Source organism: Aspergillus clavatus, genomic scaffold, assembly GCF_000002715.2.
Source record: "Aspergillus clavatus NRRL 1 1099423829791 genomic scaffold, whole genome shotgun sequence".
Taxonomy (NCBI): Eukaryota; Fungi; Ascomycota; class Eurotiomycetes; order Eurotiales; family Aspergillaceae; genus Aspergillus; species Aspergillus clavatus.
Genome location: NW_001517108.1, coordinates 2539360 through 2552618, shown reverse-complemented (window position 1 = coordinate 2552618; position 13259 = coordinate 2539360). Strand labels below are relative to the sequence as shown.

General features: G+C 51.0%; 6 protein-coding genes across 6 annotated transcripts, besides 6 other annotated features; 4 read left to right on the top strand and 2 right to left on the bottom strand.

Annotated features, from left to right (window-relative positions):
- Nucleotides 1-107: 107 nt before the first annotated feature.
- On the top strand, nt 108-3311 carry ACLA_076250 (putative hydantoinase/oxoprolinase; the record flags this gene model as incomplete). Its single annotated transcript, XM_001276010.1, has 5 exons — nt 108-2239; nt 2287-2390; nt 2441-2517; nt 2572-2775; nt 2826-3311. 5 exons carry the CDS (start codon nt 108-110, stop codon nt 3309-3311), a joined length of 3003 nt encoding a protein of 1000 aa, XP_001276011.1.
- Nucleotides 3312-3540: 229 nt separating this feature from the next.
- On the top strand, nt 3541-4102 carry ACLA_076240 (uncharacterized protein; the record flags this gene model as incomplete). The annotated part of the gene is made up of 3 exons (XM_001276009.1): nt 3541-3564; nt 3617-3891; nt 3946-4102. 3 exons carry the CDS (start codon nt 3541-3543, stop codon nt 4100-4102), a joined length of 456 nt encoding a protein of 151 aa, XP_001276010.1.
- Nucleotides 4103-4450: 348 nt separating this feature from the next.
- Nucleotides 4451-5137, bottom strand: ACLA_076230 (HAD family hydrolase; the record flags this gene model as incomplete). Its single annotated transcript, XM_001276008.1, has 1 exon — nt 4451-5137. The coding sequence occupies one exon, from the start codon at nt 5135-5137 to the stop codon at nt 4451-4453; it is 687 nt and encodes a 228-aa protein (XP_001276009.1).
- A 152-nt stretch (nt 5138-5289) lies between these two features.
- On the bottom strand, nt 5290-6745 carry ACLA_076220 (putative MFS monocarboxylate transporter (Mct); the record flags this gene model as incomplete). Its single annotated transcript, XM_001276007.1, has 4 exons — nt 5290-5737; nt 5790-6355; nt 6410-6534; nt 6589-6745. 4 exons carry the CDS (start codon nt 6743-6745, stop codon nt 5290-5292), a joined length of 1296 nt encoding a protein of 431 aa, XP_001276008.1.
- A 2938-nt stretch (nt 6746-9683) lies between these two features.
- On the top strand, nt 9684-10544 carry ACLA_076210 (uncharacterized protein; the record flags this gene model as incomplete). Its single annotated transcript, XM_001276006.1, has 3 exons — nt 9684-9713; nt 9736-9969; nt 10098-10544. 3 exons carry the CDS (start codon nt 9684-9686, stop codon nt 10542-10544), a joined length of 711 nt encoding a protein of 236 aa, XP_001276007.1.
- Nucleotides 10545-10726: 182 nt separating this feature from the next.
- Nucleotides 10727-10758: a microsatellite.
- Nucleotides 10731-10758: a microsatellite.
- Nucleotides 10759-10971: 213 nt separating this feature from the next.
- Nucleotides 10972-11008: a microsatellite.
- Nucleotides 10976-11008: a microsatellite.
- Nucleotides 11009-11117: 109 nt separating this feature from the next.
- Nucleotides 11118-12866, top strand: ACLA_076200 (putative extracelular serine carboxypeptidase; the record flags this gene model as incomplete). Its single annotated transcript, XM_001276005.1, has 1 exon — nt 11118-12866. One exon carries the CDS (start codon nt 11118-11120, stop codon nt 12864-12866), a length of 1749 nt encoding a protein of 582 aa, XP_001276006.1.
- A 293-nt stretch (nt 12867-13159) lies between these two features.
- Nucleotides 13160-13186: a microsatellite.
- Nucleotides 13161-13186: a microsatellite.
- Nucleotides 13187-13259: the final 73 nt, after the last annotated feature.

Sequence of the window (13259 nt, the reverse complement as noted above, 5' to 3'; positions counted from 1 at the left end):
GGCAATTCTGCCCATCGCCATGATTGGCGCCGATCGACCTCAAGTACAAAAGGGGGGCAGTTGACATCTTCGTCTGAACCCCAACAACATTCCTCAAACCATCAGTCATGTCTCTCTACCGTATCGGCGTCGACGTGGGCGGCACCAATACGGATGCCGCCATCCTTGACGTCCGCGCCTTCGACACGCCCAACCGTGGCGTGCTGGCGTCCCACAAAGCCTCGACAACCAAGGATATCACCAGCGGTATCGAGTCAGCCATCCGTACCGTCCTTCAAGACTCTCAAGTTGATCAGAGCCGGGTGCTCAGCGTCACCATCGGCACGACACACTTTATCAATGCACTTGTAGAGGCCGATGCACGGCGACTTGACCGGGTCGCAGTAGTGAGACTCTGCGGTCCCTTTACCCGTCAGATTCCCCCGTTTTCTGATTTCCCTGTCGGTCTGCGCGGCATTCTCGACGGCGGTGCGTACTATCTCGACGGTGGCCTGGAAATTGACGGCCGGGAGATTGCGCCCTTGAATCCAGAGCAGATTAGACAGACCGCGCGGGACATTGTTGCCTCCGGGGTCAAGTCAATAGCATTGGTCGGCGTCTTCTCGCCACTGGATCATGAGGGTTTGCATGAAGAACAGTGCAAGAAAATCATCATCGAAGAAGCGCCCGAGTTGGAAGTCGTCTGCTCGCACGATATTGGCCCGACGGGTTTTTTGGAGCGCGAAAATGCCACGATCCTCAACGCCGCGATTTTGCGGACCGGTCACCGCGTCAAGAAGGGCTTCCAGCGTGCCATGGCGCGTATTGGGCTTTCATGCCCACTCTATCTGTCACAGAATGACGGTACGCTGATCGACGCCGACACAGCCGCAGAGTACCCCATCAAGACATTTGCGAGCGGGCCAACGAACAGTATTACCGGTGCCGCGTTCCTGGCTGGTATCGATCATAAGAAGCAGATTGGAACCGACTCCAAATCTGACTCGGAGACCACCGAGGCGGAGCCCCAGGTCATTGTTGTCGACATCGGTGGCACGACGACGGATGTGTGCGCCCTCCTGCCTTCAGGATTTCCGCGGCAGGCCCCAGGCTTTGTTGAGGTGGGAGGTGTGCGAACGGCGTTTTCGATGCCCGAGGTCGTGTCAATCGGCTTGGGTGGTGGAAGCCAGGTCCAGCTCGACCCTATTACTGATAAGGTCACAATTGGACCCGGCTCTGTTGGACACGCTATCCAGCAGGAGGCCAAGGTCTTCGGCGGCAGCACTCTCACTGCTAGTGATATTGTGGTCGCCCTAGGGAAAGCTCATCTTGGAGACTCATCGCTGGTCCACAACGTTCCATCATCTCTTGTTGAAAAGGCCCGCCAACGGATAAAGAAGATGCTCGAGGGCATCATCGAGCAGATGAAGGTATCGGCTGCTCCCGTGCACGTTCTCCTTGTCGGAGGAGGTGCGCTTCTCGTGACGGAAGATCTCGATGGTGTAGACAAATGCATCCACCCAATTCACCAAGGGGCTGCAAATGCAGTCGGCGCCGCCATCGCCAAGGTTTCGGGTGATATTGATGTTGTCGAGATCCTGGATGGCAAGGATGAGCGAGCTGTTCTGGAGGCCACGCAGCAAAAGGCCATCGACATGGCAGTGGCCAAGGGCGCGGCTAGAGAGCACGTGCAAGTCGTTGAGGTGCACAAAATGCCCCTACAGTACATGCACAATGGTGCAATCCGCATTCAAATCAGAGCTGTTGGTCCCCTCTCGATACCCGATGAGCTGACACCTCCTCCTTCAGCCCCCTCGGTATCTGCAGAGGAGCCAGAGGCAGACGAAGGACAGAAAGTCGGCGTTCCCAATGCTCTTGAGTCTACTACGCGGCCATCGCTGCGAGTGGATCTCGAAACCTATTGTCCCGAGGTCAAGGACGGCGTCTGGTACGTCTCGGAAGTTGACCTGGAGATGATCTCCACGGGTTGCGGTGTCTTAGGTACCGGAGGTGGTGGACCAACACACCACGAGTTCCTTAAGAGTCTGCAAGCGTTACGCAATAGCGGAGAGAGGAAAATGCGCATTGTTTCTCCCAAGTCCCTCAATGACAGTGATATTATCTGCTTTGGCTCGTGGTATGGCAGCCCAAGTGTCATCAATGAGCGTATTGCAGGAGGCACAGAGATTGCCTCTGGTATCGACGCTGTCAACAAATTCCTAGGCATCAAGACTTTCCAAGGTCTTCTGCTAGACGAAGTGTAAGTCACAAGCAACCACTCTTCTGACTGTGAGCTGACATGGTTAGTGGGGGTGGTAACGGTCTGTGTGCATTCCCGACTGGCGTACACTATGATGTCCCCATCGTTGACGGCGATACGATGGGCAGAGCGTATCCCACCATGTATCACGGTTCGTCGCTGCCTCTACTATGGAAATTCCTGTCAGCTAATAACTTTCAGCCACCACCAGTGTCTATGGCCACTCACTGGTCCCCTGCGTGCTGTCCGATGCCCGTGGGAACACCTCGATTGTGGCAGTGAGTAGAGATACTAGAGCCCATTTGAACGTGCAGCTGACTCTGAGTTGAAAGAACGCCGATTCCCCGGTAAGATTGGAGAAGATTCTTCGCACCACAGCCATCGAGCTTGGCCTTGCCTGTGCTGTATGCGCCAACCCACTGCCTGCTTCCGCCATCAAGTCCCATGGAGTCCCCAATACATTATCCCAGGCTTGGTATTTGGGTCGTGCGGTGCACTTGGCTCGCCGCAAGAAGACAAACTATGTAGACGCGATTGTGAGTTCTCTGGTCACCACAGTATCTGCTCCACGCTCACAAAGTTCCAGTTCAACGTCTGCGCAGGCAAACTGCTCTTCACTGGCAAGATCGTCGATGTTCGGCGGTTCATTGGCGGTGGATACACTATGGGTAGTGTTATCATTGCCCCCCTCAGCGAAGAGGAGCGCGAGGCTTCTGCCAGCTCGAGCGCGCAGAGTGTCCCCGACGACCGCCATATGACCATTCCCTTTCAGAACGAGTACCTCTATGCTGCTCTGACTGATGCTGATGGTTCCGAGGAGTCACAGGAGGTCGTTTGCACTGTTCCTGATTTGATTTCAATTTTGGGTCAGGACGGTGAGGCGATCGGTTCGCAGGACTTGCGATATGGACTGCGAGTCAACGTGATTTCTTTGCCTTCGCATCCTCTATGGAAGACTAAGAAGGGGTTGGCCGTTGGTGGGCCAGAAGGATTTGGTCTGAAGATGCCTATTGTGGATGTTGATAATGATTTCACTAAAGCGCCAAGTGTAATTGATGAATTTGGTGTTTAGACGAAGAGTTATGGGGGAGTGAGTGAGATGAAGTGACATATATCAATAGATCCATACTAGCTTTCCAATTTCTTCTCTCCTACATAACACAATTTCACCACACTCTTTGCGACAGAAGCCAGACCTACCTGAACTCTGTTCCCTTCTTCTAGCCAGAGATACTTGAAACACTCATTGACACTTAGCACATCCTACCAAGAGCTGATAGACCTCCATCCTTCCAGCCACGATGGTCTTCTATGCTTATGCAATGGTCACGGTCAGTTCTGAGGAGAAAAGGCCGTCGACATAGCTAACAGTAGCAGGTTGAAAATAGAGCCTCAGACCGCCGTGATTTTCTTATTACCGCAAAGGACAAGAACACCCTCGATGCTTGGCCCCGCGCCGTGGGGAGTGCACAGAATGAAGCTGTCATCCGAGTAGCTGCAGACTGGTACACTTGTAAGAGCTGGTGCAAGCCAGAAATTTGGACAGCTGGAATGGAAGAATTCTGCGACCTCGTCATCTTCACACCCTTACACACCTATGGTCCAGTGACTTTCAACAATGGACCTTGGATGGACCCTGTAGATGGTGACTCGTATGCTTCCCACCTCCCTCAATGAGAAGTGTTTTCTAACGCTGGCTCTTCCAGGTTCTACATTCGCTCGGTGAAAAACCCAGCCGTCTATTGCACATACTTTGGAGGGGATTATATTAGAACGAGCACCATACCTGGTGCCCGATTCCGTCTGGCCAAAGCAAAGGTCCATGATTCGGAAGACAACTCATTATTGGGAAGGATAAGGTGATTCTTGTTGGTGGTAACAAGTATGTGACCTTCATGATGGACCAGTATGAGACGACTCCATGCCTGGCTTTGGGTCCAAAGATTGAAGCGACCCCGTTCTCCATCTCCCAACTGAATACCCATTTCTCTATCAGGGTGGATGGTTACGTTGTCTGGAACCCAGAGAAGGGCACTGCTTGGGAACTGGTTCCTTAGTCGAGGACTTTTTGGGGCCGAAAATTCGAAATGATCGCTCAATTGAAGAATTTTCTAAAGCTAGAATGATGTAAAGCTACTTCTCTACTGCAAACAATTGATTCCATTGTTATACAACAACCTAACTTTTTGAAAGACACTTCGCTCTTCACAATTATAACAACCCAAGCACCCCCTCCAATGAATCCACCACAAACCCTGGCTTCAGATCCTCACAAGCCGAGCGATCTCCATATCCATACCGACACCAACACGCTCTCGCCCCGATATTCCTCGCAAACAGTATATCCGCCACCGTATCCCCGACCACTAGCACCCGTTCGGGATCGACCTGGACACCCTTTGACCTCAAGGCAGGGACCACCACATTCTCAAAAGCCGACGGGTCAGGCTTTCTCGCCGCACCGGGCGTCTTATCGCCGATAATCAAATCCTCCGGGACCAAGCCCTGGAGATTGTTCCTTTCCAGCGCGGTCTTCACCGCCGCCACGCCTTTGTTGCTGATGATGGCCGTGAGGATGTTGCGGTTCTTCAGCTCGCAGAGGAGTTTCTGGGCGCCTGGAAAGGCTGCTATGAGGGATTGGCCATGAGTGGCGTAGAGAGTGCGGTACGTGGATATCCACTCGGTCTCTGTGTCTGGTGTGAAGGTTTCTGGGGTGGGGTGCAGGGAGCGAAATGTGTCTGCAAGGCCGGCGCCGCTGGAAATGAGGCGGTGGATGGACGAGTCGGGAGGAGTGTGCAAGGGGAGCAGGGTGGTGAAGGTTTGTTTGATGGTCTGTTCAATGGAGTTGTGGGTGTCGAAGAGGGTGCCGTCAAAGTCGAAGATGACGAGTTGAGTCATTTTGCTGGATGAGGAGGTTGAAAGGACGGACAAGGATGGTAGTGGGTATATATAACACCAATTTTTAGTGCTTATTTCAGCTTGTGAGGATGATCTTTACCCCTCGGCAATACATTTTACATTGATATCTTTTGATTGCACCAGTGAATTTGTTACAGCCTCTTTTTCAATGACGCTCCCCCCAACACCACTCTCGCAATGATGAAAAACACCACACTTCCCACCATCATGACTCCTGCGAAGACCTGCAGACCCCAGTATTTTCCCTGTTGTCGACTCAATATCGCTCCTGCAATTGGGCTCCCCGTCAACGTCGCAATACTCATGCAAGTGTATAGCACGCCCTGTCTCACACCCGTCTTGGTCATATCTTCCGTGATCTGGCTGAGGAGCGCAGGCACCATACCGACAAAGGCACCAGAAGCGAAGCCGTACAGTAAGCTAAAGATAACATAGACAGCTGCGGAGCCTGGAGCCAGCAGTGTCCCAGGGATCCAGAGCACAAGGATTGTCAGAGCAGAGAGAGCGCACATGGCGATCATCACGTTGAACCGGCCCAGTTTGTCGCCAAAGTATCCGGGGAGGATCCGACCAGGCAGACTATCTCATTAGCTTCGACCATTAGGAGCAACAGCGACAGGGCAATTCTCACCTAGCTGCGTTTAAGATCGTCAGCAGATACTCCGCCAGATTGCGAGAGACTCCATCCTCCTGTGCCTCCAGAATCACATAATTGATCGGCACAAACATCGCCCAGAATCCCAAGCAAGCCGCTACCATGAGCAACACAAATGGTACCTCCGTAAACGGCCCAACATAATCACTGAATCGGATTCGTCTCGGGACAGGCGCAATCCGCGATCGCACAGTGAGATTCGCCACGATGAGCAGCGCAAGCACCACAAATGCCGCAATGCGCAGGGACCAACCAAATCCAACCCGAGGTAGCAGCCGCGACAGCATGGCTGGGAAGACGACGCCGCCGATCGAGGAGCCGCTAGACATGATTCCGAAGGCCAGGGCGCGGCGCTTGTCAAACCAGGTCGCCGTGCAGGCAGAGGCCGGGTAGAAGACGAAGCTGGCACCTAGGGGACTGCAGATACCTTGTGCCAGGAGGAGTTGATAGTACTCGCTGGAGATGGAGATCATCATCAGACCGAAGACGTGCAGGAATGTGCCGATGACGAGCATCCATCTGGGGCCATAGTTGTCGAAGACCTAGTTCTCAGGTTAGTTTCGGACTTTGACTAGCAGAGGACTGAGTGAATATACTCGTCCCAGGACAATTCCTGCCGCGAAAAGGACAAAGGGTTCAAGCGAGAGGATCCAGGAGATACTGGAGGCAGAGTAGTTGCGCAGTTGGTTATGCTGGTAGTACTCTTGGAATATGCCGATTGCTAGTTCTTGGTCAGAGAAAGATCCTCATTGATCTGATGGCAAATGAGATATACCATTCACCCATCCAAATCCACAAAAGAGACAGCACCATGCCCCCGCGACAACGGTCCATGCGCGAGGCCCTTCGTCCATCTGCCCTCTGGAATCCTCCTCCACCGTAGCAGCCACATTGTGCTTCTCTGTATCCACGTTGGGTTCAGATGTCCCCATGCTGCTCTCATGAATGACACAGGAGAAACTTGGGGGGGGGGAAATTTATATCGCAAGCTCGTCGTCTATATATCCCATCGAGAACGAAGAAAATCTTATCTAATTTAAACCTCTTTCGGAGTCCGCCGCTCATTTACCTATCGGATGTCTCACTTTGTTCTGATTTAGCGCTGATCAACCCGAGCTTGCCTTTTTCATGATAGGGAGGCGTCAGAACCTGACCATAAACCATTATCCCATCAATGCTGGAATGCCTTCCGTAGACACCTCTAATTGCAGTAAATCAGAGTTATCCTGCGAGTTATTCTGTTTCCTCACCATGAAGGGAAGGGAGCTTACTATAAGCTTTCATCCACTAGCCATCTGCTTCATAGATGTGTTTTCATTATATATCTCTCGACTAGGTAACCCGGAAGTCACTGATTGAGTTGTTTAAACCCATGTAGATGAGCACTTGTTAGAACATTGACCAATCATCAATATAGGAATTAATCATCCTAACTTATCTTTTTTATTCAAGCATATGTTCTAGGGGTTCCAGCTTTTTGGTATCTTAGAGGATAATCACGGGAATATATAAACGCTTATGAGGAGGCCGCAGTTAGGATCACATCTCTAAGCTAGGAACGTCAACTGTCAAAAGACACATGATTCTTCACTGTTGGAAATGAGTGTTGCTTTGCGCTGCTTAGAGAAAAAGGGTGTTTAAAAGGTTGTAAAAGTTGATGGAATGAGTGTTGACAACGTGGTTATACACAAAACGTGGACATAAAAAAAAAAAAAAAAAAGATAATGAGGCTGACCCGTCTCGATCGGATAACCTTGAGATCTGGAGTCTCTGTAAGGTATTGTTAGAATTTTATTCTAGATCGAGAGCATATGATGATAACGTACCACGCGCTACCAATTGCGCCACAGCCCCTTTGGTGAAAAATACCGTCGGGAAATAGTTCTATATTCGCAATATTGATTTAATCATCAATTTCACGTTCATAGAATTGTCCGTCTGAAGAAATGTCTATCGTGAGTATCAGTTCTACGTCTCGAAGATGCTGGATGATAAATACAACGCTGTCCTGATTGAAGAATTATAATTCTTCCGTATATGAGCTTCTCGTATCAACTACTAAGCGACCTACATTCCCATCATTGTCCCTCCCCTATAGAAGAGAATGAATTGCCGGATGTGGGATTTCTTTTAATGGAATATGTTTTTGAATTACCACTTCGCCTGAATTTTCTTGATTTATCTAAATTCTGACTGGTAGTATCATCATGTGTTGTGTAGCTCCGTAGAGCAACCATCGAACTGTTTATGTATTATTAGCAGGTATGTTGGTGCTACCTAATGCTGGCTGTAGTCCGATAACCCAGAACAGCCAATATGAGTGAAAATTGCCTGTGTTGGCTTATTCTGGGCCTCGGGAGTCGTAAGCAACCTTCGACATAACAGACTTGTTGATACAACATTGTTCCGAGTCCCGACGATATCTTGGACCATACCATGGCTGATTCAACCTTTCCTAGGTAGACTCCTCCTGTTTTCATGTTTCTCAGGCTACCACGCGAAGCAGTGACTTCTCCAACGCGACTGATACCGACAAGTTTTAGGTCTTCACTATCGGCGAGGAGGCAACAGTAACTTCATGGATAGGGTTCCGCATGCATATTGCCCAACTGTATGCGTATTGTATGAACCTGCGGAGCGGCAGTAGGTCACTGACTCCTACGTGATGGAAGGATGTCAGAATCGCTTAGCTATATGCTCTCAGTCACACAGGCGTAAAAAGCCAAATCGGGTATATACCTCCGGGGCTGTGGCGCAATTGGTAGCGCGTGGTAAGTTCAACTTTCCCAGTCTTCGTGACATAGACTCGATCAGCATTGTTCTAACAATGTCTCTAGAGACTCCAGATCTCAAGGTTATCCGATCGAGACGGGTCAGCCTCATCTTTTTTTTCCCTTTTTGTAGATGGGAGTACCGCGGGTCGTGGTAAGAAACTAGCGACCGGAAAATCAACCATTGGGGCTGTGGCGCAATTGGTAGCGCGTGGTAAGTTCCAATTTACCCATGTAATTCGATCAACATTGTCTAACAATGTAACAGAGACTCCAGATCTCAAGGTTATCCGATCGAGACGGGTCAGCCTCACTATCTTTTTTGTTTTTTTATGTCGACGCAGCATTGAGGTCTCAATGGGAGGATGTGCAGATTTTTGGTCCTCAGAATGTGCAGGATGCACGAGCTGCTGTCAACCTGTCATTTGAGACTTGTCAGTTGTCACTCATCCAAGCGAGGTGCAACCAACCCCTATCACATGACATCATTTGCCCTCAGTGTAAATGGTCGTCAAGGCCTCAGTTCGTCAATATGTCATATCAGACCAACTTCCCATCTCACTTTGAGAAATGCAATGTTGTAGCTCATGTAGAGATTGATTTACTTATTATGCACAACAACTGACTGATATGTTTATACCCAGTAACCTATTTAGTGATCAACGCCTTTCTTCATCAGCTAGCTGCGTCCCTCTGAAACACAAGGCAAAAAAAGCTGAACTAATCAACCTATTGGGGCTGTGGCGCAATTGGTAGCGCGTGGTACGTTCCATCAACAGTTTCCCTCAACTCGATCAATTTGTTCTAACAAATTTCCACAGAGACTCCAGATCTCAAGGTTATCCGATCGAGACGGGTCAGCCTCAACCAGCTTTTTTTTTCCGTACCCTATTTTGCAATCCCTGCTATTCGTCATGTTATACTTCAATCTTTTTATCACGACTCTATCATCACTGTCGCATCATGGTTCCAGCGATGAGAATGCAACCGGTGATCCATCCATCGCATGATGTCATCAGATACTACCTTTCCAGACATACAAAAGCTCACGACATAGCGTTGTAGTCGACCTCGCCTCCATGATTCACATCTCATGAGCATGAATGGACTTGGAATACTATTGAAAAAAGTGCATTGTGACATTTTTCCAGCTTGCTGTTCGCGTAAATTTCAAGATCGACCCTCATCCAGATGAAGTCGACTCCATCCCGTCTCGCGACGCTGATCGCACCATCAAAGTCCATGTCTACAGAGGTCAAGAAGCATCGAACCCTTCTCCGGTTCTTATCGACTTCTGTGGCAGCGGCTTTATGCTCACCTCATTCGGCCCCGAAGACGAGTTCTGCCGATACATCGCACATCACACAGGCTACACGGTGATTGAGGTACATTACCGTCTGGCGCCCGAGCACCCGTTCCCCGCGGCGTAACAAGATGCCGAAGACGCAGTGAGCTGGGCATGGTCTCACCCGGAGAGATTCAACGCGTCGCACATATCTCTATCCGGGTTCAGCGCAGGCGCTGCATAGCACTGGCGATATCGTCGTTCTCGCCCACCTGCAGAGTCAAGGAGAGCGACGACTCGCTCATCCGCTCCGTGATCTGCTTCTCCGGCGTGACGGACGTCTCCGTGCGCACGACGGCCAAGAAGGCAGTGCAGAAATCCAGCTTCGTGATCCGGACGATCTTTCCCCGCTTTCCCGAGTTCTGCCACTCGTGCCACCGCAACCCGAGCGTCGCCGATCTGAGAGATCCGCGGCTGTCGCCGTTGTATGCCGATCCGGCGCGCTTTCCGATGAATCTGCTGATCGGCACTGCGGCGCAAGATCCGTTTACCCTTGAAGGAGAGGAGCTTGCGGGAGGGGTTCGGAGGGTGGGAGGTCATAACGTTGTGTGTCATCGGACGGAGGGGTGTGAGCATGGGTGGGACAAAGAGGCCAAGAGGGGGACGAGGCAGTGAGAGGCGAAAGAGGAGGCGTATGGGTATGCTGCAGAGCCGAGATGCTCAAGGTATGAAGCAGGTTTTGACTTACCCGCAGTATAATAGTAAGGGAATTAATGGCTGAAATTGAGCCATCTGCATTGAGCCCACTCAGGTGACTTAGATCAAGGCACAAATGAACAGTCGGATAAAGCCGATCATTATTGTTGTTGTTGTTGTTGTTGTTGTTGTTACATCCGACAGTAGTAGTATCATGCACAGCTAACATCATATCAGACAAAATAAGGACATATGAGCCTTGGATGGGTTGGGATTGGGATGGTGTCAGGTTTCATGTTGACTAGGATCGACATTCGACTCCGATAACAGTGGGGGATGTGAAGGGGCTGGTTGAACTTGAAGAGATCAGCACGATGATGCATGGGATCATCTGCAGTTTGAGACTCATCACCACCACCACCACCACCACCACCACCATCACCCATTGCCATCACCCACCAAAAATCCTTCTCATCTTTTTCTCTTTCTCGTGTTCATTCATCTGATGAGAACTCAATTTCGAATCAACTGCAGGATTGTATTTATCAAAGGATGCAGTTGTTTGTCCCGTTCCTGATCGGGACGTGCCTGTCCCCGCTCACTCAAGCCATCAGCCTCTCGCCGCTAGAGCTGCAATTTCCTCTTTTACATGAGTTGCGCAATGCCAAGAGCATCGAAAAAGGGGAGTTTCGGAGTCAAGCACTCTCAGTCTCCTTCGCCGAGCACAACTTCTCCGTCCCTGTCGACCACTTCCACAACGAATCCCGGTACGAACCGCACAGCGATGATTCGTTCAACCTGCGGTACTGGTTTGATGCAAGCCATTACAAGGAAGGAGGACCAGTCTTTCTGATTGCTGCCGGTGAGACGGACGCGACGGATCGTTTCCCCTTTCTTTCGCAAGGGATCGTGGCTCAGCTGGCCAAGACCTACAATGGGCTTGGCGTGATCCTGGAGCATCGCTATTATGGAGAGAGTTATCCATTCGTCAATCTCACGGTTGAGAACATACGATTCCTCTCGACGGAGCAGGCCCTGGCTGACTATGCGCACTTTGCGTCCAACGTGGCCTTTCCAGGACTGGAGCATCTGAACCTGACTGCCGGAGCTGTTCCCTGGATCGGATATGGGGGCTCCTATGCTGGAGCATTCGTAGCTTTTCTGCGCAAGGTCTATCCGGATATTTTCTTTGGGGTGGTTTCCTCGTCGGGGGTCACGGCGGCCATCGAGGACTACTGGCAGTACTACGAGCCGATCCGGCAGTTCGCGCCGTCCGACTGCGTGTGGAATCTGGAACGGTTTATGCATATTGCAGACACCGTCTTGATTGACCATGCCACGAACGCGACGCTGAAGTCCCAATTGAAAGCCATCTTCGGCGCGGATTCTACGGTCAGCGACGACTTCTTCGCCGCCGCACTCTCCGACCAGCTTGGCGCGTTTCAGGGCCGCAACTGGGATCCTGCGGTGGGCAGCGGGGCCTTTCAGTTGTACTGTAAGAACATCACGAGCCCCATTTCACTCTATCAGCACAACGCGACGATCGAGGCGTGGACGAAGGAGATCGTCTCGGTCGCACAGTATGATGCGACCAATGCCAGTCTGGTCACGGGGCTGCTGAACTATGCGGGATACTTGAATGCATCGACATTTTCGCGTCTCCGTCAGGATGCTTCCCAGACAGACCGGACTTCTCGCCGCCTATCCACTGCTGCGGCAGCGCCCCAGCCCCGACCGCTGGATAAATCGATGATGACCAGCTGGAGCTACCAAGTCTGCACGGAATGGGGCTACTTTATGCCGGGCTCGACGGTACCCCCAGATCGACTCTCGCTGGTGTCGCGGCTGTTGACACTCCCCAAGGTGTCAGCGTTCTGCAGAGCTGATTTCGGAATCACGGGGCGGCCAGATACCGGCCGCATTAACAAGCATGGGGGGTTTAACTTTTCGTACGCCCGAGCGGCTATTATCGATGGACTAGCGGATCCGTGGCGTGAAGCCACACCACATGCGGACGGGGCGCGGCCCAGGACGTCGACGGACGACGAGCCGTTTATCCTGGTTGATATTGCCGCTGAGGAGGTGTGGGATGGGATTCGCGGGGCGGTCCACCACTGGGACCAGAACGGGCTGTCAGACGAGGATCTGGGGCAGGGGAAACGGCTACCACGGGGGATTGTCGAGTTGCACCAAGAGATTAAAAGGTTTGTGGGATTGTGGCTGGCACAATGGGGCGACAAGAGGACAGTGGTGAGACCGGGAGTCAGTCGTGATGGGCCAACTCAGACGGTGTTGCATTAGATCGTGTGATAGACTGATAGTAGTAGTACTAGTCGTCTAGTACTCATAGTATAGTCTAAGATGTTAAGGTTAGTCGGGTTAAGGAGACCATTGTTTCAAAACTCGGGGATGGTTAATTGGTTATACATAGACCTATCTACAGTAGTCTATAAGAAGATATTGGAAGTTGGATGCACCAGAGCCCTAGCTTGACGCATGTGCCAGACCATCTCCACCGAGGTTGATGAACTTGAGGTGTGTTTGAACTCAGCCCATGGGTAAGAAATGTGTTGTTCCAGACTTCCAGTCCTCCAACTACTACTACTACTACTACTACTACTGTGTAAGTTACTAACTAGCGATGACTAAAGATGATATGCCGAAAATAACTGAATCATCCTACTAGCTACTTAC